Source organism: Falco punctatus, assembly GCF_963210335.1.
Source record: "Falco punctatus genome assembly, chromosome: 4".
NCBI lineage: Eukaryota > Metazoa > Chordata > Aves > Falconiformes > Falconidae > Falco > Falco punctatus.
Genome location: NC_137583.1, coordinates 10,510,978 through 10,534,091, shown reverse-complemented (window position 1 = coordinate 10,534,091; position 23,114 = coordinate 10,510,978). Strand labels below are relative to the sequence as shown.

Sequence of the window (23,114 nt, the reverse complement as noted above, 5' to 3'; positions counted from 1 at the left end):
CCATGAAGGACATCAGTAACTAGAACAAAATCAAAACTGACAATAGTAACAGACTATTGAAAAAAGAGAACTTTATTAGTGAAAGAGGGAGATCTAGTGAAATAGTTTTCAAATGCTATTTGTTTCATATGGACTAATGGTGCAGGGTGAAAAGCTTGTGAAGTGATTCAAACCCCTCCAATGCAGTCAATGAAGGTACAGATAAAATACATTTCCCCACATCCAAATTATCTCCTACAAAACAGGGAAGACTATATTTCTAAAGGAAAAAATTCAGGTAGAACACCATTAAAAATGCAGGTGGTTGGTGTATGCAATAGAGGAAAAAAATAGAACAATTATGATAAAGGTTTGCAAGTCACTTGTGGGCTTTTTTCTGATTTAGGCACAGATAGCTAATGCACACATTAACTATTCTGTAACTCCCCCTCACCTGAAAACACATTGTTAAAAAGCTCCCCAGCTCCCTCCCATCCAGAGCTGGCTGTCCTAAACTTCAGTATTTATTGCCAATGATCATGAACAGGAGGAGCAGATGTTCAAAGTAGATGCTACCTAAATATGTAGTCCAGTTTTAGCCGGTGATGCAGTTACCCTCATTCCACATACTGAGTGGGCAAGCAAAATGCTTCCAAATCAATTATAACTTTGATTTTAACCTGCTTGATTGTTGACAGAAGAGCTATCCGCTGATACTCAAGGAACATCTTTTCAGAAGGTGGTAGGTGCAAGTACGTTGTTCATGCTACTTACTAAAAAATTGGAACACAGTAATGGTGAGCAAGACAATTTGCAAACTTATTTTTAAAAAAACTGTCCTGTGACAATAATTACAATGAGGCTGAATCAATTAAATCCATTTGTTTTCAGGTTCTGTGTTTGGTTCTGAATTAGGCAGGGTTCAGTTTGTATACTGTCTTATAAATCAGATAAATTCTTTTTAAACAAAATAATTCTTAATCCTTTAAAAACACCAATAAAAAGGTATATGATAATCCACTTTTCAAAACCCCGTCTTAGATTTTTCCCGTAAGCATATAAAAAGGGAATGAAAAAGTTCTCATGCAAATATTCTGAACACTGTGATAGTATTCAGCAGAACCATTACACACATGAACTTTTTAGTAATCATTCTGATTTCCTTTTAGTAGCAGACAAGCCAGGGTGTAACCTCAGTTCCCCAGCAGAAAATGAAACTTCTGGTTTGAAAACCCCCAGAAGCACCATGCAAGAGCTGATCTATTTCCACTTTAAGTCACATACTAATGCTATATGATCGGAAGGATGTGAAACACTTGGCAAAGCCTGATGGGTTGTTACTTCTTCATGACTTGGCATCGGAATGACCTGTTCAACCTCTAGAGCATTTTTGTCAATGAAAATGTAGTCCAGACACCCATGAAACCCACCAACATAGTTTGTATAAGCAGGTTCTCCACAAGCACTTAGCAGTTTGAAAGGATGGCTGAGAGCCATATTGCACCTTTCTTCTTCACCATTTGAGACCCAGTCTTCATGATCTTCCGCAATGCTGCCGCTGCTAATAAAACTGTATGTTCCAGATGATGGTGTACTATTAAAATCTCCACAGAATATGACTGGTATACCAGGATACAAGTCACATGCTACGTGCTTGATGTGAGACAAGGCTACAGCAATTTGGATGAGACGGATGTTTCCACCTAAGGATATAAAAACATGTTAAATACTTCACAGTAGCATTGGAGGAATCTTCCAAGTTACTCACTTAAGCATGTATCACGTATAGCTCTGAAACTGCAATCTCGTTTTATATTTTCTGTGTACTACATTTTAGAATAGTATTCATAAGAAGACTTTGAAGTTTGTGACTACAAAAGTTTAAAGGGACAATGTTTTAATTTCAGCTTGCACATGCAAGAACCCTTGAACCTCCAGCACCCATAATTACATCAGCTTTCTGTTTTGTGGCAACCATTCTAATAATGCTGCTCCTGAAAAGCACAGAACCAAAAGAAAACTGATTTAAAAGAGGAGAATCTGTTCTAAAAGCTTCTGTAGCCCAGCCTGGTTGCCCTCCTGGCAGCATCCCAATACAGATCCTTCAGGTACAACAGGACTGGGAAGCTCCGAGTGCACACAAAGCTATCTATATTTTATGGTCTACTCTTAGACCATAGTAACTTAGTAACGTGACTTGCTTTGCTTTCAGCTATATTCTACTGACTCCCAGGCAGGTTAGAACAATCCTACTCTAAAGAAAATAAACACACACACCAAACAGCCTGGCTTGATTCATCAAGATACGAAACAAGACAAGAAACCTTCAGTTTCAGAAGAAAAGGCTATAGCTGCAAAAAAACGGGGAAATCTATTCTCTCCAGAAAGGACAAAAAACTTTACAAACCCAGTTATCCCACATACACGAACATGACAAAATTACCTTTCGGGTGCCAGTATAGGTGGGTATTAGCTGCGCAAACCTTCCTGGAAGGATCGGTTGTAGACTGAAGAACTGAAACCTTCAAGAAAAAAAGTAATCCTTGATAAGTCTTAAATAGAGAGTCAAATATTTTAAAAAGTGCAATAGTTAGCTTATGCCTGTATGGCAATCCAGGTCAAAGCACCTGACACTTACAACTAATGAACAGTACAGCTCCTAAGTTGAGTCTTTTTATCTTCTATAGAAGGTCTGTTTATAGAGGCAATATATTATCACTACATCCAGGTATTTGACAAATGCTCTTTTGTCTGTAAGTGCCTGGTCTGGCTGTATTTTTTTCCTTCAATCCAGTCCATATTTTTTCCTAAGATGCTGCTAATGCTGTACCATTCTGTACTATTACTTTCTGCAACAGAATTGGAGCTATCGCTCTGGTTTTTAGCAAGCAAACCGTAGCACTGCATAGTTCTTAAACTGAACATAAATGTATCAAGGAAATCTTTTTAGTCCTACTCAGTCCACAAGAAAGAAACTTTTATCAGTTAGTGTTTCCAAAATTCCTGGCACAGACTTCTACCGTATACACAGTGCTCTGCTGGCAGACCCACTGGCATCAACAAGCTCACTGACCTGTCCTCCAACCTTATTTCTCTCCCTATTGTCACTTTCTGAAGTGGCATTCCTAATGCAAGCTAAATTAACTTAATCTCATCTAGAACCGACTTACAAGATTTAAGTTTTATGAAATACATATTCTGATGTATGGGAGTAAGCCGTGAAAAGCCTGGCAGCTAATACCACCTGAGAATTGATACTTGGCTCAGAATCTGAACAGCTGTCTTTGTCTTAAAACAAAATATTGCCTTTTTTACCAAGTTTTGGTGATTCTATACATCCAGTTCAGCGAAGCCTCAATGTTTCTGTTCCTGTTCCCAAGTTGCTCTTCTGCTCTATCCATTACCCTGGCTAACAGCGAACGTACCACCCACGTTTCTGACTGTTAATCCCTCGCTCCCCTTCTCCTCTGGTTTGACGCTCGACAAACCTGCCCGGGGAGAGGGGGAAGAGGACGCAGGGCGGTGCGCGCCGTACCTGCAGCACCGACGACCTCTGCAGCACCTTCTCCTGCACCACGGGGTACCGGGCCAGCTTGTCGCACAGCTCCTTGTGCTGGGGGTCGGTGAGCAGGGCCTCGCTGAACGCGACGTCGTGCCGGCTGAGCAGGCTGAACTTGTCCCTGCGGTAGAAAGTGGCCAGACCTTCGTGCTGCTTCTCCTTAATCTTGAACAGCCCCTCGAGTCCGAAAGCATCCAGGGCTGGGGCCAAGCTGTCCACGAAGACGGACTTGTCCACTTCTTGCAGGCAGATCAGGTCGGCGCTGTAGCCCGCCAGCTCCTTCTTGAGCAGGTTCTGCCGGTAGTCGAGCTCCAGGGCGTAGGGCGCGCAGTAGGGGTACAGCACGGTGCGGGAGAACTCTGTCTGCGCGTACACGTCGGCCAGCACGTTGTAGGAGACGGCGCGCAGCGCGCCCCCGCCGCACACCCGCCCGGTGTACAGGTGCCGCGCGTCGAAGGTGCAGGCGCCGGGCCCGGCCTCCACGGGGCCGCTGCTCTCCACCTCGCGGGGCGGCCCGTAGCGCTGCGCCGCGTCCCCGGGCGTGCAGCTCAGCTTCAGCCGCAGCCCCACCAGCGCGTTGGGGGGCGTGAAGACGCGCTCGCCCACCGCCGCCTCCACCCAGGCCGGGCCGCCGCCGCCGCCCGCCGCCGCCGCCTCCCCGCCGGGCGCCGGGCGCTGCTCGCGGTACCAGCGGAACAGGCAGTGCTGCGGCGCGGCGAACTCGGCGCTCAGCTTGGGGCAGACGGGGAAGCCGGCCAGCAGCGAACGCGGCAGCTGCAGCTCGGTGAGCGCCGGCGGGTTGCGCTCCACGCGGTACTGCGCCTCCCCGATCTGCAGCACGGCGCCGTCCTGCCAGGCCGCCGCGTTCGGCACCTCCTCGGCCACCGCCTCCCCGTCGCGGGAGAACAGCCTCACGGCCGGCACCGCCGCCGCCTCCGGGCCGCCCTCCGCCGCCGGGCCGCCCTCCGCCCGCGCCTTCTTGTTCTTCTTTGCCGCCTTGGTGCGGCCCTTGGCGGCGTTGGCGGCGATGCGGGCCAACGCCCGGCCCAGCGGCTCCGCTTGGTCCCGCTGCATGTGCCGGGCGCTGCCGTCGGGCAACACGAACCGCAGGCTCAGCTTGGCCTCGGAGGGCACGCAGCGCACCACGGCCCGCTCCATGGCGCCGCGGCCGGCGGGCGGGCGGGTGCCTTCGGCGGGGAGGGTGGCGGGCGAGCCGCCGAGCCTCCTGAGGGCGGAGCGCAGCCGGCGCCACATGGAGCCGGCGCCGCTTCTCACCCGCTTCCGCGGGGCGCGCCCGGAAACGACGAGCAGCGCGCGGCCTCGGCGGCGGGACCGCGCTCCCAACAGCCACCGCGCGGGGCGGGGCGGGGCCTCTGCGCCACTGAGGGGCAGCCAGCGGCGCCCGCGGCGGTGCCTGGCTGCCTTCCCAGCCGTTAGCCCGCCGGTGCGGCCTCAGCGAGGCGGCGGGCGGGCACGGCGGGGCTCTCCCCTTGGCGGCTGAGCCACGTCTCCTCAGGAAGGCGTCGCGTCCGCTGCGGCGGGGCTGGTCTCCCCCTGGGCGCGGAGGAGTGCGCGCTGCCTGCGCATAAATCTCTTTGTATCGGGTGTCTGCATTTGTTTTCTGTGAGAAAGCGTTTTGTGCCTGGATTGAAACTGGGAACTTGGATAGGCCTGGGCTGTGAAAATGTGTTGGGAAGGTGCCCAGGGCTTTAGAAAACGGGACCGATGTTCTCTGCAGCTCTTCTTGCTCGTGGGGCTCTGCCCACACAGGTGCAAAATCGGGATTTTAATGTCTCTTTGTCAAATGTGGCCAAGTGGGCAGTAAACCTTTGGAATTTCTTTACATTTCCATTTATAATCCAACAAAATGTGCAAGCTTAGCAGCAGCTACCTGATGCGTGAGGGTGTTGTAGTTTCTTAGGCGTTCTTGCTGCGATCTGTAGCGAGGATTTTACACGCAGGCAGAATGCTGGAGCAGAGACCGCGGACTTGCTCAGGTTATATTAGGCCGACTGAAACTTAAGATTTTTTCCAGCTCTTTGCTTTTTTTTTTTTTTAAATCACAGGAATATATGAGTGGTGTGGTATCGTACCAAGCGCAAGGGTGCCCCTGCCGCTTGAAATGGCGGTGGGGCTGTGGGTGGGCAACGTGCCCTTATTCCCCACCTGCAGGTACGGTAGCAACAAAAAAAGATTGATTTTTATTGTCAATATCATTACTGTGGAGGTTTCAGCACCACATTTTCTGTATCGTCTGTTTCTCATAGGTAGCATAACGCTGCAAACGATCTTCCATACACACATGATCATTTGACAGGAGATGTTCCGACACCAGCTGGCATGATAGCATGTTTTGATGCTGTATTTTGACAAGAATGTACCAAAGATTGGAGCAAACTGTGCAAGGTTAGAAGGTTATCTTAGATTTAAACAAGTATTTGCTTTTTTTTTAGACTGCTGAAAAAGGCTTCAAAAATCCGCTGTCATTTATTTAATATTTATTTAATATTAGCCTACTAAAACTCATTAAGATCAATGGGATAAGATCTGCTGATCCAATATTCTGTAAACCTGAATTTAATTAAATCAGTGAATTTACTCTAAAGCAGCATGTCAGAAATGAGAGCATATCATTGACTTTGTAAGGCTTGATTATTGCTTAAATAAAATCTCAGATTTTTGTTGATTTTGCCTTAAAGTGGAAGACTTAACTTTAAAATGCAGTTATGTATAATGTTAAAAAAATATATCTATATTAACTTAAACTGGCACATATTTAATGTTAATTAAATGGTTGATTATGCTGCTTGCAAATGGACAGACCCAACATACTAATATGATGATTCATACATAAATCAAGTGATTTGAAGTCACTGATTGTGACTGGGACATTAAACAGTAACAAATCAGCATTGAATTACTGTATCAAGTGGATGGAAGATACAGTCGTGAGATGAATTCCAGCTGTGTGTGAGCTTCTTAAGGTAGTACGTTGTCTTAAGTTTATGTAACAAAAACCCCCACATTCAGAATGTACAAAAACCTGGACAAATCCTACAAAATTGGAGAGAGAGTAAATATTCTGGGGGGGAATGTAGTTGGATATTGAAATTTTTACTTATACTTGACCTAGTTCAAACTCTTAGAAGGAAAAGCACATTGCTACTTTGTATTGAAGTGGCATTTAGTAAAAGGTGTAAAGAAACATGGAATAACGACAAATGGGGTTTTCTTCCAGGAGAAAAATATCTCTTGTTCTGATAATTTGTCTTTGAGTAAGACTCTTGGTGACCCAATAGGAATGAGAGCCTGGACTATTGCTAGTTTGCCAACTGACATATTTTCTGTAGACAATGGGATCATTGTTGACAATTCAAGACATTGCTAGGTGACAAAAAGGTTTAATTTTCAAATCCAAACAAGTTTACACTTTTTACAAAAAAGCAATCTAAATATCTAGAGATAGTGTAGCTTCTGTAGAGGCAATGTAATTGAAAGCAGGAGTAGAATCTTTATATCCAGCTCCTGTGAAATTTAAGAGACGTAACACTGTAGAGATTTGTGTATGTAGTTACTTGAAAGTTTTCTTTTTAGGAGTTGCAGTGCCCTTGGACAAAGTTTTAATATTGTTTTTAACAGTGTATCGTGTTGTCCTATTACTGGCTAATAAAGGATTTGTAAGAAATGGTTTTAGAACTGCACAGAAATCCTCATTCTTTAAATGTTTAGTGATAGGATTCAGGTTTTGTAAATTGCAGGGTCCAGATACCACAGTCCACTTCAGGCTCTTACAGTTATGAAGCTATCAGATGGCATTTTTATGTTTTACAGATTTTTATTGTGTGTGAAACACACATCTATATAAAGGATTCTTTTAGGACCTTTAACAACTTTTTATTCCAACTGAAATTTTAGTTCAAAGGTGTTATCTATTACATTATATGAAAACTTGTGATAGTTGTCTGCAGGTAATCTACAGGAGTTTATAGAAGCAGAAATATGATTATAAAACTTTCTAATGATGTTCTTGTGATCTGTGTTCTCTTAAGAATTAGTCTTGATTCATACCAAAGTCTAAAACCATCAGGGAACTACAGTCTAGATTTTCTAGAAAGGTGAAATTTTTGCAGGTAATGTACAAGAGACAGTACTACTAATTATTTAATATATTTTTTTCATGTAATTTGTCCTTTGCATTGATGGAGTATTGGGAAAGGAGTGATATAGACTTCACTTAGGTTTTCTGAGTACAGTTATGTAGAAGATAGTTGAACAGTATGGGATTTGTCCGTGATTATTCAGTGTGTCATTTTCCTGTTTCCAGGATTGGTATGAATTAGGGAAGCCCATGTTTTTTCAGCTGTCGGGATTTTATTTTACTCCAGCTTTCTTAACTGGAGCTATGCAAAACTATGCTAGGAAGACCAGGATCCCTATTGACCTTCTGGGATATGAATTTCAGGTAGAGATATATTATAAATGCATATTTTCTTAATCCAAGTACTGATGTTGTGGTGAGATGTAGTAAGTAAATCCTGAACCTGGAAGGTTCATTTTGCAACTAACTCACTGCAATTTGACCACAAACATTTATTTCTTTGGTAAGGTAGGCATGTTAAATAACATCCTTAAATGAGGTAAATTTAAGGTAGCTCTGTCACTGGACCTGGAGCTCCACTCAATGAAACAGCCTATAGAGTACATATTTGTCTGTGTGATTAAAGCCTTATTTTATAACCCACAGTAAAGGTACTTAGCAAACACACATAAATCTGTTATCTTTATAGTTTTGTATAAAAGTAGTATTGAAAGAAAGGTATTGCTATATTATGCTCATTTTGGATTGATCTTCTGAAAATTTGCTATTGCCATAATACCTCAAAAAGCAAACAGCTTTGAAAGTTTAATTACATGGAACACTTATTTCTTGAAGGTTATTCCTCAGGATACTGCACCAGAAGATGGTGTTTATATCCATGGATTATTTTTAGACAGAGCTGGCTGGGACAGGACCAAGTCAGTAACAAAGTGTTTTACCATGGTTCTGGAAAGCTTTCTTAGGTGCTCAAACAAGATGTGTTTAAATATTTTAAGTGATAACTTTTCATATTATTGAAATAACTCACCAAAATAAATGCTTTTCATGCGTGGAAAAAAAGGAATAAAAAAAAATACCCAAGCAAGCAACAACCAAAAAATATACACTGAACCCCTCTTTGGTTTAACACCAAGCCACAAATAATTGCTTTGTTCCTTTCTCTCACCAGGGAAATGTTAGCTGAGCAGTATCCCAAATTGCTTTTGATATGATGCCAATCATTTGGATAAAGCCAAGTGAGTATAATTTCTTTGAAGTGTGAGCATTCAACCCACAATTCAACAGAAATTGCAACAATAAATTCCTTTTTTACGGAATATCAATGCTTCTACCCTCAACAAAGTACCCAAATGTGCACAGACTTCATGTGCATCTGACCTATGACTTTTACATTAAAAATTGGGCCTGCTAGCTTGACTCAGTCTCATCTGAGCACTAGGCCTGTCCCTTTTTCCACAGATATTCATAATTACGAATTAGACGAAAGGGCTAGTTAAAGGATTTTTTTTATATATAAATACGTTTAGGTGCTGCCCAATCTATTTTTCATCCAAAAGTTAATGGGTAGGAAAGCACAAAATATATCTTAATAGAAAATGAAAATAGCCTGCACTTTTTGAGAAACATTACAGTCAATGAACTTGAAGCATTAAGAATGCTGAATCATGTGGGTGGAAGGCTAGTAGGTGTTAAGTGTTGGGATGTGGATGAAAAAGAGCGATGGATGTTGTCTGCCTTGAACTCCGCAAAGTTTTTGACACTGTCTCCCATAACATACTCATATGTAAACTCAGGAAGTGTGAGTTAGTTGAGCAGACAGTGAGGCAGATTGAGAACTGGCTGAAGTCCTGTTCAACTTGCTCATCAGTGACCTGGGTGAAGGGACTGAGTGTACCCCTCAGCAAGTTTGCAGCTGATGGAAAACTGGGAGGAATGGCTGATTCACCAGCAGGCTGCACTGCCATTCAGTAAGACTTGGACAGGCTGGAGAGTTGGGCAGAGAGGGATCTAATGGAGTTCAATAAAGACAAGCGTCAGGTCCTGCACCTGGGGAGGAGCAACCCCACGCAGCAGCACGGGCTGGGGCTGACTTGCTGGGGGGCAGCTCTGCAGAGAAGGACCTGGGAGCTCTGGTGGGCAGCAGGTCGCCCATGGGCCAGCAGCGTGGCCTTGGGGGCAAGAAGGCCAGTGGGACCCTGGGGTGCATTGGGAGGAGCACGGCCGGCAGGTCGAGGGGGGTTATTGTCCCCCTCTGCTCTGCCCTGGTGAGGCTGTGTTTGGAGTGCTGTGCCCAGTGCTGGGCTCCCCAGTTCAGGAGAGATGGGGAGCTACTGGAGAGGGGCCAGCGGAGGCTATGGAGATGATGAGGAGGGCTATGGAGGCCATGGAGCATCTCCCTTGTGAGGAAAGGCTGAGAGGGCTGGGGCTGTTCAGCCTGGAGGAGAGAAGGCTGGGGGGGATCTCACCGGTGCCTCCAAGTGCCTCAAGGGCGAGTGTCAGGAGGACGGGGCCGGGATCCTTTCAGGGGTGCCCAGCGACAGGGCAAGGGGCAGCGGGCACAAGCTGAGACACAGGCAGTTCCATCTGACACGAGGAAGAACTTCTTCACTCCGAGGGTGACCGAGCACCGGCACAGGCTGCCCAGGGAGGCTGCGGGGTCTCCTTCTCCGAGACATTCAAATCCTGCCAGGCTGTGACCCTGAGCAGCCTGCTCTGGGCGAACCTGCTCTGGCAGGGGGCTGGACTAGATCAGCTCCAGCGGTTGCTTCCAACCCCGACCGTTCTGTGATTTCAGTCTGGATTTATGTATAGTCTATGTCCTGTCATAGCAACAGTGAAAATTGTAGTATGAGAATCATTTAACTATGTATAGTAGGTACTTCTGATGCCTTCCTTCTTCAGCAAATTCATCTTTTCTGGATTTAATTCAGATATTCTGATTTTTGTATGGGTTTTTTTCCAAATTCTCTGGGAAGAATAAATGATAAAGTCTTCCTTATGACCACCTGCTGTAAAATGTCTGCTTCCCTATTGCTCCAGAGACACAGTCCAGTTTCAATTCCTTGACTGATTCCGCATTTTTTTTCTCAAAAAAAAAAAAATTACTCAAGCATTCTTCCTAGATCTCCTCTAACAAAGAACTATTTCCACCTTGCATTGACACAGCCATCATAATTTCTTTGTAAGGATCCCTCTGTAAAATACTGTAGGAGAATTTACTTAATTTAAAGCGTATGAAAGTCTCACTCTGTCCTACTGTCACTATTACAACTAGGCATCTGTGCCCTTCATTTCCCTGCTTATTTTGTATTACACCAGCATAAGTTTTCAGCATAGGTCTGTCTTTCTGAAACTGCTTTTCCCTTTAAAGACTCTGTATGTTTATCTTTTGTTTGGTTTTTCTATTTATATTAATATATGAATTGTGATAAAGCAATCAGAAACAGCTACTTTTAATAGGATTCTTGCTTGGTTTTATTTGTGTGTTTATGTTTACTTTTATTGATTTTACTTTTTATGCTGTCTTACTCTTTTAAGTAAGCCCATAACATTATCCTCAGTTTACTCTCTTAGGAAAGCACTGAAGAACTTTCTTCCCATAATGTAATAGTTAGTACTTACACTTCTCAAATTCTTATTCCAAAAACTTTTCACAAGGGTATTTCTACAAAGAATTTTCTTTTTCCTTTGTAAAGAATTTTAATTCCTTCTTCTGCTGACACCATTTGTCAGGTCAGGTTATTAAACATAACTAAACTATGTGAAAGAAACATGGAGGAAGTCCCAGAGTATCTTATGATCAGGTATTTATAGTGAGCTATTAATGGACATAGGCTCTACAGAGATCGTTTTCAATCCTGAAAATATCACTTTCAGATTAATAATCAGTTCTTCAAAGTGTGAGGTCTTCCCTCTTTCTGAAGGTGAGAAAAAACGAGTGTGTTTTCTCAATTCACAGGAAAATTACTAGTCTTTTTACAAAAAAAACCAGCCTAGATTTAAAATGTTTATATACTCACTGTACTATAGGTATAACTGAATACTAACAGTTACTTGTCTGTGTATTTTGTTAATACAGTTCTCTTTTTTGCTACATGTGCAATTACAGAGCAAGGCCTTGCAATCACACATTAGATGGGTCAGGTAACAAGTTAGATGGTGCAGGTTTGCTGTGAATTACTGCTGCTCAACTTTAAGATGTTTCTAGAATTATTCCAAACTCTGTAATGGGCATGTTGACAACTTCCTTCATTTTGCTTTGCTTGTTCATTTTGCCAATTTATTTATTTGCTTTGTTTTACTTACTTACTGTATTTTACTTTGCCCTGTATTTTCGGTTGGGTTTTTTAGGCCAGCTGTTTTGAATGACAGAAGTGGAAGTTTGGATAAGCTGAAATAGATGAGAGGTCTGAGCCTAAAAGAACGTCTGTGATTTTAATCTCTAATAGCATGTAGCTGAATATACAGAGGAACAGTGTGACTGCTTATGCATATAACTGTACATCTACACAGATTATACTATTTAATGACTGATTTGATCATCAATAATTTTAAATGATTTCTTCTTAAATTTTAACTTGTAGACTTAACAGATAGTATCAATGGGATTTAATTATATGCTCCATTGTTTGTATTACAATCTTAAAGGGTTAAAAATATTTTTAATTGAACTCTTGCTTTTTTTAAAATTTTTGTAAACTCCGTTGTGGTTACACCAGTGTGTTTTATTTCTGCTTGCAGTGGGATATATATTGTTGCAGTATTTTGTATATATCCCTTACAAGCATTAGAAAAAAGCAGGCATGTATTGATGAAGAATGCAGAATCATAAGTTTATGGCTGTAGATTATGTACATAAGGTGGTACAGTTGGTCTTTTTTCAAGTATGGAGTTTGATATTGTTACAGTTGAAAGGCTGATGCACATAACAGGACAAATTACAATACTTTCCTGACTATGAGATATGGCCCTAATGACATCTTTGTTGAAACAATTTGAACAAAAGCTATTATTAAAAAATTTTGTGTCCTTCACTTGCCCTTCACTTCCAGGTCCTCTGTAAACAAACTGAAAAAACGTCCTGAGTCGTATTGAACATCTGTTCGCCTACTATGGAAACATCAGAGAATGATTGTGATGATATTTGAGTGTCTAAAAGACTTAAGAGGGAATGACTATTTATCTGAAAACTAAGTTTAATTTATTTTTGTTGCTTTCTAGTAAGTAATGCCAGAGCAAGTAGCTATTCCATGCGTTCAGTCTGTGGAACAGAGATAAAAGCTAGCAGGTGCTATTGAGATGGAAAACCTTTACTCTGTTCTAAATAGAATAACTCTTTGCAGTACAAATTCAAATACTTGGGAGAAGGCAGGAGCTTGAGATAAAGAAGTTCTGATTCATTTATTTTGAACTATGTTTCATTTCTCTTGATACTTAAACAGTGGTTGTTATTTCTATTATTCCAGCTTTAACCTGAAGATTTAACATCTGCTTCCAACTAAAAAGCAGTGTTTCCCTACAAAAAGTGATCCAGGTTGTGCTGATTGGCTATGTATAATTCTACATACATGTTTGATGATGATTCTGATGATGAAATCCCTACCCAACAAGCTATTCAGGAAAGCTTACAAGATAGGCATAAAGTTGAAGCAAGTGGCAGTGCAAAAGAGGATGAAAAGTAGTAAGTTATTATTTCTCTTTTGGGTGTTTTCTTGGCATTATCATAAGCAGGTGGTAACCTTATTTTCCTTTGTGACTCCGTATATTGTATTTGCTCTGGTCTTGTCTCATGAATACTGGAAACCACTGGTAGCTCACTGGTTCTGAGTTCTCCCTGAAAACGTATACCGGTTTCCTTGAAAATATGGAATGTATGAAACTTTTACGTGACATTTTACATCAATATCTAAATGAGTACAAGGCTTTATGAAGAAGATAAGTATGTGATGTAAAAATAGATTGGCATGGTAGCTTTCCCTCATTTTAGTATTTAATTGTTGGCCTTTGTGTGAAAAGTCCAATATTTGTAGTGGGATGGGAAGACCAACAAAAAAGAGTTTTAGTGCATTAAAACCCTGACAAAGCCTAGGTAGCTTAACAGAAATCTAACATGTAGTCTAGACTTGAGTGTTTAAATTAAGGTATAATTATATCCTGAAGTTTACTTTAATTTTTACTTCTCATTTTGCTTTTGTTCTGTACAGTTTCCAGTATATTGCAAGTAAAGAACATGGGAAGATAGTTGCAGCAATTCGGACGGGTAAGTACAAATACCCACACTAAGCCTGTTCCCCTGGGAATCACTTGGGAACTGCACTGTTGACAATGCCTACATTTTAGGTGTTTTATCACCTGATTTAAGTGAGTTTTTCTTTATGTAGTCTTGGGAGGAGTAAGGCAACTAAAAATGAGACACCTGAAAGCTAACTCATTAGATAGGAACATGGTAATACGGGATAGGTTCAAACACCACTCCTCTTAGAGATTCCAGTTTTTCATCTCCTGGAACTAGCGGGAAATGCCAGGCATTGCTTGTAAAATAAGCAACAGGATGGCAAGGCCTCTAGTCGATTGATACTTCATGAAAGCATTTGCCACTTTGTGAGATACCCAGATTAAAATCCCTTCTCTACCTGAAGAGTGTTCCAGAATTGTTCCTTAACTGCCAAACTTTATAGTGTATTCCAACATGAGCTGCTCTTGGTCTTCTCCTCTGAAACTTCTACTTTTTGTGGTAAAATCAATTTATATACTGAGTCACAGGGATAACTAAACAGTGGGCATAAGTAGTACAGTTGTTTGGAGAGTCGTCTGGCACTGGGGAACCTTCAGTTCAATCCTTACACACATCATAATAGTTATAGAGATATTTAGTGGAGTAGGAATCAAGAAACCAAGTCTTTTCTAGAAAAGCAAATGCTATAAATATTCCATACACGATAGAGAATGTGTCTAAACTCTAGTCATCTTGCTGTCTGGCCTTATGAATATATAATTCTTATGTATGTACAACTTGAGCAGCAGAGATCAAGAGCAGTCTGTCTCCTCACCCTGTAGTTGTAACTAACAGAAGGGCAGACTGCCTTCTCCCAGGAATGATGGGATAAGAAGCAAGAGCAGAAACCAGGCCTGTACTTAAACAGGCTTTCCAGCTGAGAAAGTTTTGCTGTTTCTCGATGAGATATAAAATTGAAAACATCACTTGTGTTGATTAAAGATCCAATAAGATTTTTAGTAAAAGTGGAATAATGAGATAGGTCTCATCCCTGTTGAATCAGCTTCATTTTACTTTTGCCAACCTAAATATTTTTTCCTACAGTTTCACTAGGATACTTTATACATTAAACTTCCATGAACTATGGAACAGAGAATTGTACTTGAAGTATTTTAGTCGCTCTATTATAAGTAAGGGTTTTTTTGAAGTATAATTCAAACTGCTTTGTGAGTCTACGCAATCATCGATTGTTCCATTTATCTAAACAACCCTCTGAGAAAAAACTGCTTTGACAAAGCAAGCTGTTTATTCTAGATATGCTGGTGGGATAAATAGCACTCAATATATTAGTTGCGTGCATTTTGTTTTATGATGAGTAACAGGATATGATGCGTCTGTCTTAAAATACTGCAGGCCAAGAAGAGGCCTTGATGAAGTTGGTGAGGCACAGTTCAGCTTTTGAAGAAGCAGATCAGCAAGGCTGGCTTCCTGTGCATGAAGCTGCAGCACAACTAAATAAGAACATCCTTGAAATAACTTTGAAAGGTAGAGTCCGTCTGGTTTTCCACCAGAAAGTTTTACAAAGTCCAGTTTGATGAATCATCCATCTTCAAATGTGTTCTGCTTTTCTGTGTTTCAGCCTCCCGTGCCATTACATGGGAACAGAGGACTCTAAAGGGGGAAACACCTCTCGTGGTGGCAGTAAGACATTGCTTTGCAGACAATGTCCGCTTTCTCCTGCTCAATGGCTGCAACCCCAATGTTAAGAATGAAGAGGGAGATTCTCCTTTAGTTATAGGTGAATACCTGGTTTAGGGGTGGGGAGGTGAGGGAATGGGGTGAGATTATAGTTACACGTTTTAGGTTTCAATTTGACATACTTCAGTATCTAAAATATTTTGCTATAGGGAGTAAAAAAATATTAATCTCAGTATTGAACAGGTCTGTCTTGGTCTGTTTTTCTTAGACGGTATCAGGGTTTTAAATGACCTGACAATTCTAAGTTAGAGACTGTTACCACAAAGTTCTTAGCATTATTTATTAATTAAAGTGTGATGCTTATCGATCTACTGAGGTATGGGAAACACAGAACTACGAGAAGCTAAAAATCCTTCCCCAAAGTCAGATCTGATGCAGGGAGCTCCAGGTGCCTACTGTTTGCCATCTCTCAGTTACAAAGAGTTTGAGGTTCAGGTTGAACATGCATCTTTTTCCTCAAAGAATCAGCTAGCTTTCTCCATGAAGTGCAGAGTGTCTTCCTCTGCTTTCCTTGGCCTCATTTATACAGCAGTGCCAGATAACCAGCTCCTGCTTCTTCAGGCTATTACTGTTCTTCATTCCTGCAGGCATAAAACATTCATATTCTCTGCTTACATGGTATCTGTCTCATTCTACTAGCTTCTCTTTCTCCAAAACCTGTGGTAATTAGTTTTGATTTTCAAAAATTGTAGCAAACCAGCCGGATTTATCTGCAGTACATAGAACGCAAAACAGTGTTTGTCCCTATTCAGGCATTGTTGGAATTAATCCAAGTACGACACGTGAAGAAACTAGCCAGGCCTAAATTCTTGGTTCACTTCTCTGTGAATTTTTTTAATTGAACAACAAGGTCACATACCTAGTATCACACGCAGCATGAATGCCATTTTAATTTGATCTTGCACGAGAACTGTAATTCTTGGTTTGTTAAGAACTATATTTCGCCAAGATGTTTTTTAAAAAATTTCTGTTTATTTAATTCACTTCCTTCAATCTGGGCTATGATGCTGCTATTCTTACTGGGTCCTAGCCAAAAAAAAAGGAACGCATGTTCTCATTATCTGAGTTCTAAAGGAGTACTGTAAGTTTCTTGGACAAACCTTCATGTTTTTCCATATTGGAAGGGTGTTTTTTTCAAAACTGTGGTTAAAGGAAGAGGAAAAAGCCTACCAACCATCTGTAGGACCCCCCAGGCCATCCTTTTGAAATGACTAAACCTTCTAGTCGGGGCTACCTGCTTAGAAAAGATGCAGAGTTCCTGAATATTTTTGAAGTGCACTATATTAAAATGCACCATCCCCCAAGAAGGGGATATATGGAATTTATCTAAAGCAGCCATGTAGGTTACAGATAATAGGACATCAGAGGTTACAGTGCTGTCGATGGTCTTCCAAGCAGATGTTCTAACCCACGCAGCCTAGAAGATCAAAGAGAGGAGGGAAAGGTGTTGCTTGCTCACTCCATCCACTGAAGCCAATGCAAATTACTCTTTTAAGATCCTTATTGACTTAACGGATCAGGCTTATTAAGCTAAGAAGGCGTATGACACAGTCATTTTAAACTTTGTTTCATATTATGGTAAGCGTTTATGAGCATTAGAGTGGGCTCCTGCCTGCAGCAAGTCCCTGTATGTGATCTCCATCTAGTGGCAAGGAAAGCCGCGTTCTGTTGCGTTTACCAAACCCAACAGAGGATTACAGAGAGAAAGAGATAACCATACCGTTTTTCATTTGTATAGTTAATGCTATCCTGGAAACAAAGAACAGACTTGTTGATAAGTTAAACCTTTCACTGTAGCATGACGTTTCTCCCTGTATAAATAACACTGCCAGGAACAGCTCAGGCTTTCCTGGGCTGCCACATAACGTAAGCCATAGTGCATAGAGTAGTGTTGAATAACAAAAATTCTGGCTAATACTTTGCTATTGTCTTACAGCAATTAAAGAAGATTCGTATGAAATTGCCTCCTTGTTGATAAATTCTGGTGCAAAAGTGAATTTGCAGTGTGTCCACAAGAGGACTGCTTTGCACGAGGCAGCCAGACTAGGCAGGAAGGATCTGGTACAGCTGCTCCTTCGTTCTGGAGCAGATCCTGACCCTCGCAGTGGATATGGGCTCACACCTCTAGCGCTGGCTGCGCAGATTGGACATACAGAAATCATGGAGCTCTTATTGCAAAAAGGTGAGACTTTATTATATAGGATGTTATAGGAAGAGAAAGCTCGGGGTGGGGGTCTGTCTTGCCAGTGTTATAAATATCTGATGGGATGATGTAAAGACAGAACCGGATCCTTCTCAGTGCTGCTCGTAACAGAACAAGAGGCAATGGGCACCAACTGAAACCCAGCAAATACTGTCTGAACATAAAAACCCACTTCTTTTCTGTGAGGACAGTTAAACATTGGAGGAGGTCACTCAGAGAAGTTGTGGAGTCTCCATCCTTGGAGATACTAAAAACTTGACTGGATGCTGTCGTAGGCAACCTGCTGTAGCTGACTGTGCTTGAGGACAGGGACTGGATGATCTCCAGAGGTCCTCTCCATCCTCTGCTGTTCTGTGGTTCTGTTTTACAACTCAGTGGAAGGATTTAGTAACATGTAGGTTCAGTGGTGGCGGACAAGTGAGCAGCAACTGTCAGCCATGTGTGCTAGCACTGAAATGTTTAAAGCCCACATGGGACAAAGTGAAGCCTCTTTCCAACAGAGAACATTATTCCTAAATGGAGAGGGGAAAAACTGTTCTTAGCTTAGTAGCCAGTAAAACTTTGCATTACTGAACAGAAATGAACTGTTACCATGTTACTGAGTATATAGCCTGTAGTGTTAATAGATCCAAACATATATAAAATACATTTTTAGAGACGACTTGTAGCAAACTGTAGTAGTCATCAGTGAATGCTTTGCAAATGTACAAGAAATTGGATGCCTTGCAGGAGATATTTTGTTTGCATTTTTGGATGGCATTTTGATTTCTTTGAAGAATTAGACTCCCAAATCTCGTGAGCAGAGGTCAGTCCAAAGAATTCCTAGTATCTAAATTTCATGTTATAAGATATATATTTCCGCTAAAGTAGTAAGCCTATTTGCACACATTTCTATTATTTTCTGAAAGTTCTTTGACTAGATTAAAACTGGTTATTGTAAGATATGCCTGCAGAAATAACAGCAGAAGTAACTTCCCTTACTGAAGAAAATTAAATGCTGTCTGCACCAAGAGGATTGTTGTGATGTAAAGTGAAGGCCTGATAAAGACTACGTATTCATAATATTCAAATAATATATAAATATTGTAGTGAGTAGTTGAAATTGGTTTTAAATGCAATGTAGACAGGTCATCCTAGGGAAGGCCTGACAACATTGATGGTGAGGAATTTTATATGATGGCTCAGCAACACTGGAACTGGATTGTATGAATTGTTTTGGTGCTGGGTTCTCTCATACTTATGTCTGGTCTTTGTAAAGTAGAAGAATTGAAAGGCATTATATGTAAGCCAATACCCAGTTGTTTTTATGAGTAAGAACCAAACCCTTTGCTTGCCCAGTTCTAGCAGCAAGTCCTACTGTGTAATTGTGTTCAAAGAAATTGGGACCTTCTCCTTCCCAGGATTGCATAAACAGATCTAAAATCATGGATCCAACAAGAAGGTTTATGCCCCTAGGGATTATCTTTGGTGAAGAATAGAATTCACAACACCCTGTCACTGGAGGATGGGAGACACTAATTACTGCTGGGTATTTACAGTGACTACTGTGGAAATCCTTGATGCTTCTTTCCAGGTGCAGATGTTCTTTCACAGGCGATGGATTGTGCTTCTGTATTATTTGAAGCAGCAGGAGGAGGAAATCCAGATTCTCTGAGTCTTTTACTAGAATATGGGGCTGATGCCAACGTACCAAAGCACTCGGGTCATTTGCCCATCCACAGAGCTGCATATAGAGGACACTTTCTGTGAGTTAATATACTAAAAAAAAAATATCAATTAATGGTCATATCAGCAATATTGATTTTGTTAACTCTACCTTACCTAAAGCAGGCAGCACATCTGTTGTTTTGTAGAAGGAATTGTTTTTGACCATGTAAATAAGAGTTTACTGTGTCTGAATGTAAGAGGCTAGTCAGGACAGAATCATCATTTTAGGATGAACATACAGATTCCTACAGTATTTCCCCGCTTGTCATAAATAGTAACACTGTCCAGTCTGATGCTGAGGTTCTTGGGACATCCTCACTCTTTCGGTATGCCGCATCTCCACCCCATCACGGGAAGGTAAACGTACTAAATAAACAAATAGTCTTGGGGTATAAGGGTTATCCCTATTTTAAATACCGGAAGATTACTGAAAGATATTTATAGTAAAATCACAACCAGTAAGTGGGAAACAAGTCTTCAATACTAGGAATGTTGCATTGTGGTTAAGAATCTGAAGATTCTTAATTTCTGTGTTAATGTTTTAAATATATTAATTATACTTAAATGACTGTATATAGTATGTATTATATGTATTCATGTTACAATATATTATATGCTATTAATTACCTAATTGCTATAGGTTAAGCAAGAACACTGTCCTCTTGACACCCAGGAATCCTCTAGCAAGGAATGGGATTGTTCATAAATAATAGCATAATAAAATAGTATTTATGTGTAGTAGGTGTAAAGTCAGTATCCACTGCTGGCTAACAACGTAACTGTTAGGAATTCCAGTCAGTGCAGAGGTACAGCATGCCACGGTACTGATTTGGTAGATTAAGACAATTGTATACAGTCACGATGAATTCTGAAGCCCAGCAATACAGAGAAATTCAAACACCGAGCTGGGTGAACCTGTATGTTTAAGATTCTGAGATTCTTATTTTTTTAATTCTTCAGAGCTCTAAAAAATTTAGTTCCAGTTACCAATTTTGATGCTATTAAAGAAAGTGGGATAAGTCCAGTTCACTCAGCAGCAGCAGGAGCACATCCTCAGTGCCTTGAGTTTCTCCTCCAGTCTGGATTTGATGCCAATTTTATGCTGGATCAGAGAGTGCGTAAAGGCTACGATGACCACCGGAAATCAGCACTGTACTTTGCCGTTTCCAACGGGGATATCTGTTCAACACAGTTGCTGTTGAATGCTGGAGCCCTGCCAAACCAAGATCCCATCAACTGCCTCCAAATAGCCTTGAGAATGGGCAACTATGAGTTAATGAATCTACTGCTCCGACATGGAGCTAATGTCAATTACTTCTGCAGAGTGAATACAACCCATTTCCCATCGGCTCTGCAGTACGCTCTGAAAGATGAAGTCATGTTAAGAATGTTGATGAACTATGGGTACGATGTGCACCGCTGCTTTGACTGCCCTCGGGGAAACAGTTCGCATTCCCAGTATGTGACTGCGGGATGGACTTCTACTGTTATCAAAGATACAATGGTAAGGCTATCAGATGGCTTCACATACTGTTTTACTGCTGGTATCCTTCCTAAAACTAAATGAAAATACATTTAATGCAGTGTCAGAAAAGGAAGTTTTTAAACTGTAGGACAGTTTACACATAAAGCTAGGGTTAGGCAAGGCACTAGAATTAAATCATGTTGCCATGAAGCCTGGTTCATGACAGCACATGATCATAAACAGTATTTTTGAATTGTGAAAATACAGCTAATGATATGCTGATAACCAGTACAGAATGGGCTCCCTGGGGCAGTCTTGTCCATGCTGTAAAAGCAGGGACTTGCAGGCCAGCTCACTGGGAGGTCCCGTATCCTTGTAACCTAACACTAATATTGGAAGGCTGTTGTAAGGCAACCCCCTGGAGCTGGCGTGATAAGCACTGAGCATTATTTAACAAACCTGGACTGAAAAAACAAGGTTCCTACAGACACCCATCAACGTCTTGTTTTGCAGTTTGTAAAGTCCGCTTGAACCTAATAAATTCTTCTTTAACCTGAAGATAAGGGGGTGTTGCACACACTGCGCTGGTGGGTCCCCTGGTTCAGCACACCAGGACACGAGTCTAAATTCCACTTAGGGAGTGGTAGCACTTCTTAAGCACTTGGTTACCAAATATACAGCTGCTGAAGTTCATTTTTGCACCTAGTACAAAATAACCCATCTCTCGGATTTTCACATTCTATTAGTGAGGTGTAATGCAAGCTGTGACAGCCTCCAAAGCTCCCCTGACTGACCGAACACTCATTCCAGGCATTTTGCTGAAGTTTATTTAATTGCTCTTGTCTGCAGAGGTGGGAGCAATTTACAGGAGTATTATCCTATTATATCATCCTGAATATTATCCTATTAAACATTTTGTTTCTATCAGTTCTGTGAAGTGATAACCTTGTCATGGTTGAAGCATCTGTCTGGGAAGGTAGTGCGAGTGATGTTGGATTACGTCGATCATGTTAATATCTGCTGGAAGCTGGAAGCGGTTCTCAAAGAACAGGAACTCTGGCCAGACATCAATTTGATTTTAAGTGAGTATCTGATGTTTACATTTGAAATAACAAACAAGCTGTTTTGGGATTGGGGCCTTCTTTGTTGGTAGTATTTTAGTTGCCATTTTCTTTACCTCAGACTGGTGCTTTCCTTGACTCTTGTTAGGCCAAGAGTTAGGTTTTGACAGTAAGAGAAGTCTTAAAAATCAGTCTGTGTAGGATTTGAACTAAGTTTCTCTCAAGTCTGATAGACAGTAACTGCAGTTTATGTAGAGCACTTGGGAACTTCCAATTACAATGTAGACAACACAGTCCTCTTCAAGGGGAGAAAAGCCTTTCCCCCTGCCTCAAGCTGATGGAACAAATCACTCTTTTTAGTAGAGTGATTTAATTCTAGCCAAGATTAATTCTGTATCCTTTTTGCTAGTACACAGATTAAGTAGTAGTGACTCAAAATTCTACTTTTAGTAGATCCCTCAGGTTGACAGAAAACTGGCACCAGATATTTGGGGTTAAAAGTACGTTCCCCAAACTTCATTACTTAAAACTTACGTTTGACCAACTTGACAGAAACAAAATCTGTTGATGTAGAAGCCAATGATTGTAACTCTGAGATATATGGGCTGAGATAAAAAGGCTGGACCCTGACAGGTCTGATTGTCCAGGGACAGCCACATTCATTTAATCTGTCTATTCACAAGATGAATACACAGCAAAATTGAAAGGTAGCAGAGTACTGAATGAATAAATTGAACAAAAATTAACAATAATTTAGTAATATCAGTCTCACCTTCTCATTTCTAGCAAATCCTCGCTCTCTGAAGCATCTTTGTCGTCTGAAGATACGGGACTGCATGGGCCGGTTGCGTCTCCGTTGTCCTGTCTTCATGACCTTCCTTCCACTGCCAAACTGCTTGAAAGACTACATACTGTACAAGGAATACGATCTTTATGGACAGGAAAACTTTATAGGAACCTACAACCTCAACTGTATGTAATTATTCTGTATTTTGAAGGGAATGGTGATGTGGGTAAGACTTTGTGCAGCTGCTTCTTTCTTTTGGGATTTTATTAATAATACCAGCAT

General features: G+C 41.4%; 2 protein-coding genes and 1 long non-coding RNA gene across 8 annotated transcripts; 1 reads left to right on the top strand and 2 right to left on the bottom strand.

Annotated features, from left to right (window-relative positions):
* Positions 1 to 1,069: 1,069 nt before the first annotated feature.
* On the bottom strand, positions 1,070 to 4,895 carry PDE12 (phosphodiesterase 12). Its single transcript, XM_080385002.1, has 3 exons — positions 3,515 to 4,895; positions 2,423 to 2,501; positions 1,070 to 1,682 (listed from the first exon to the last, which is right to left on the bottom strand). The coding sequence occupies exons 1-3, from the start codon at positions 4,790 to 4,792 to the stop codon at positions 1,240 to 1,242; spliced, it is 1,800 nt and encodes a 599-aa protein (XP_080241128.1). The 5' UTR covers positions 4,793 to 4,895; the 3' UTR covers positions 1,070 to 1,239.
* An 11-nt stretch (positions 4,896 to 4,906) lies between these two features.
* ASB14 (ankyrin repeat and SOCS box containing 14) lies at positions 4,907 to 23,030 on the top strand. Of its 6 annotated transcripts, none has more exons than XM_080385007.1 (11): positions 4,907 to 5,161; positions 5,605 to 5,710; positions 5,806 to 13,314; positions 13,841 to 13,896; positions 15,265 to 15,396; positions 15,491 to 15,649; positions 17,546 to 17,791; positions 19,386 to 19,557; positions 20,480 to 21,023; positions 21,913 to 22,066; positions 22,832 to 23,030. In XM_080385007.1, the coding sequence occupies exons 3-11, from the start codon at positions 13,187 to 13,189 to the stop codon at positions 23,023 to 23,025; spliced, it is 1,785 nt and encodes a 594-aa protein (XP_080241133.1). In that variant the 5' UTR covers positions 4,907 to 5,161; positions 5,605 to 5,710; positions 5,806 to 13,186; the 3' UTR covers positions 23,026 to 23,030. The 6 variants fall into 6 exon arrangements, with proteins under 6 accessions (XP_080241133.1, XP_080241135.1, XP_080241134.1 ...); XM_080385009.1 differs by having other exon boundaries at positions 4,907 to 5,944; positions 8,806 to 8,872; positions 13,103 to 13,314; XM_080385008.1 differs by lacking the exon at positions 5,605 to 5,710.
* On the bottom strand, positions 21,789 to 22,901 carry LOC308062865. Its single transcript, XR_013927731.1, has 2 exons — positions 22,818 to 22,901; positions 21,789 to 22,040 (listed from the first exon to the last, which is right to left on the bottom strand). It is a non-coding gene; the product is annotated as an uncharacterized lncRNA (long non-coding RNA).
* Positions 23,031 to 23,114: the final 84 nt, after the last annotated feature.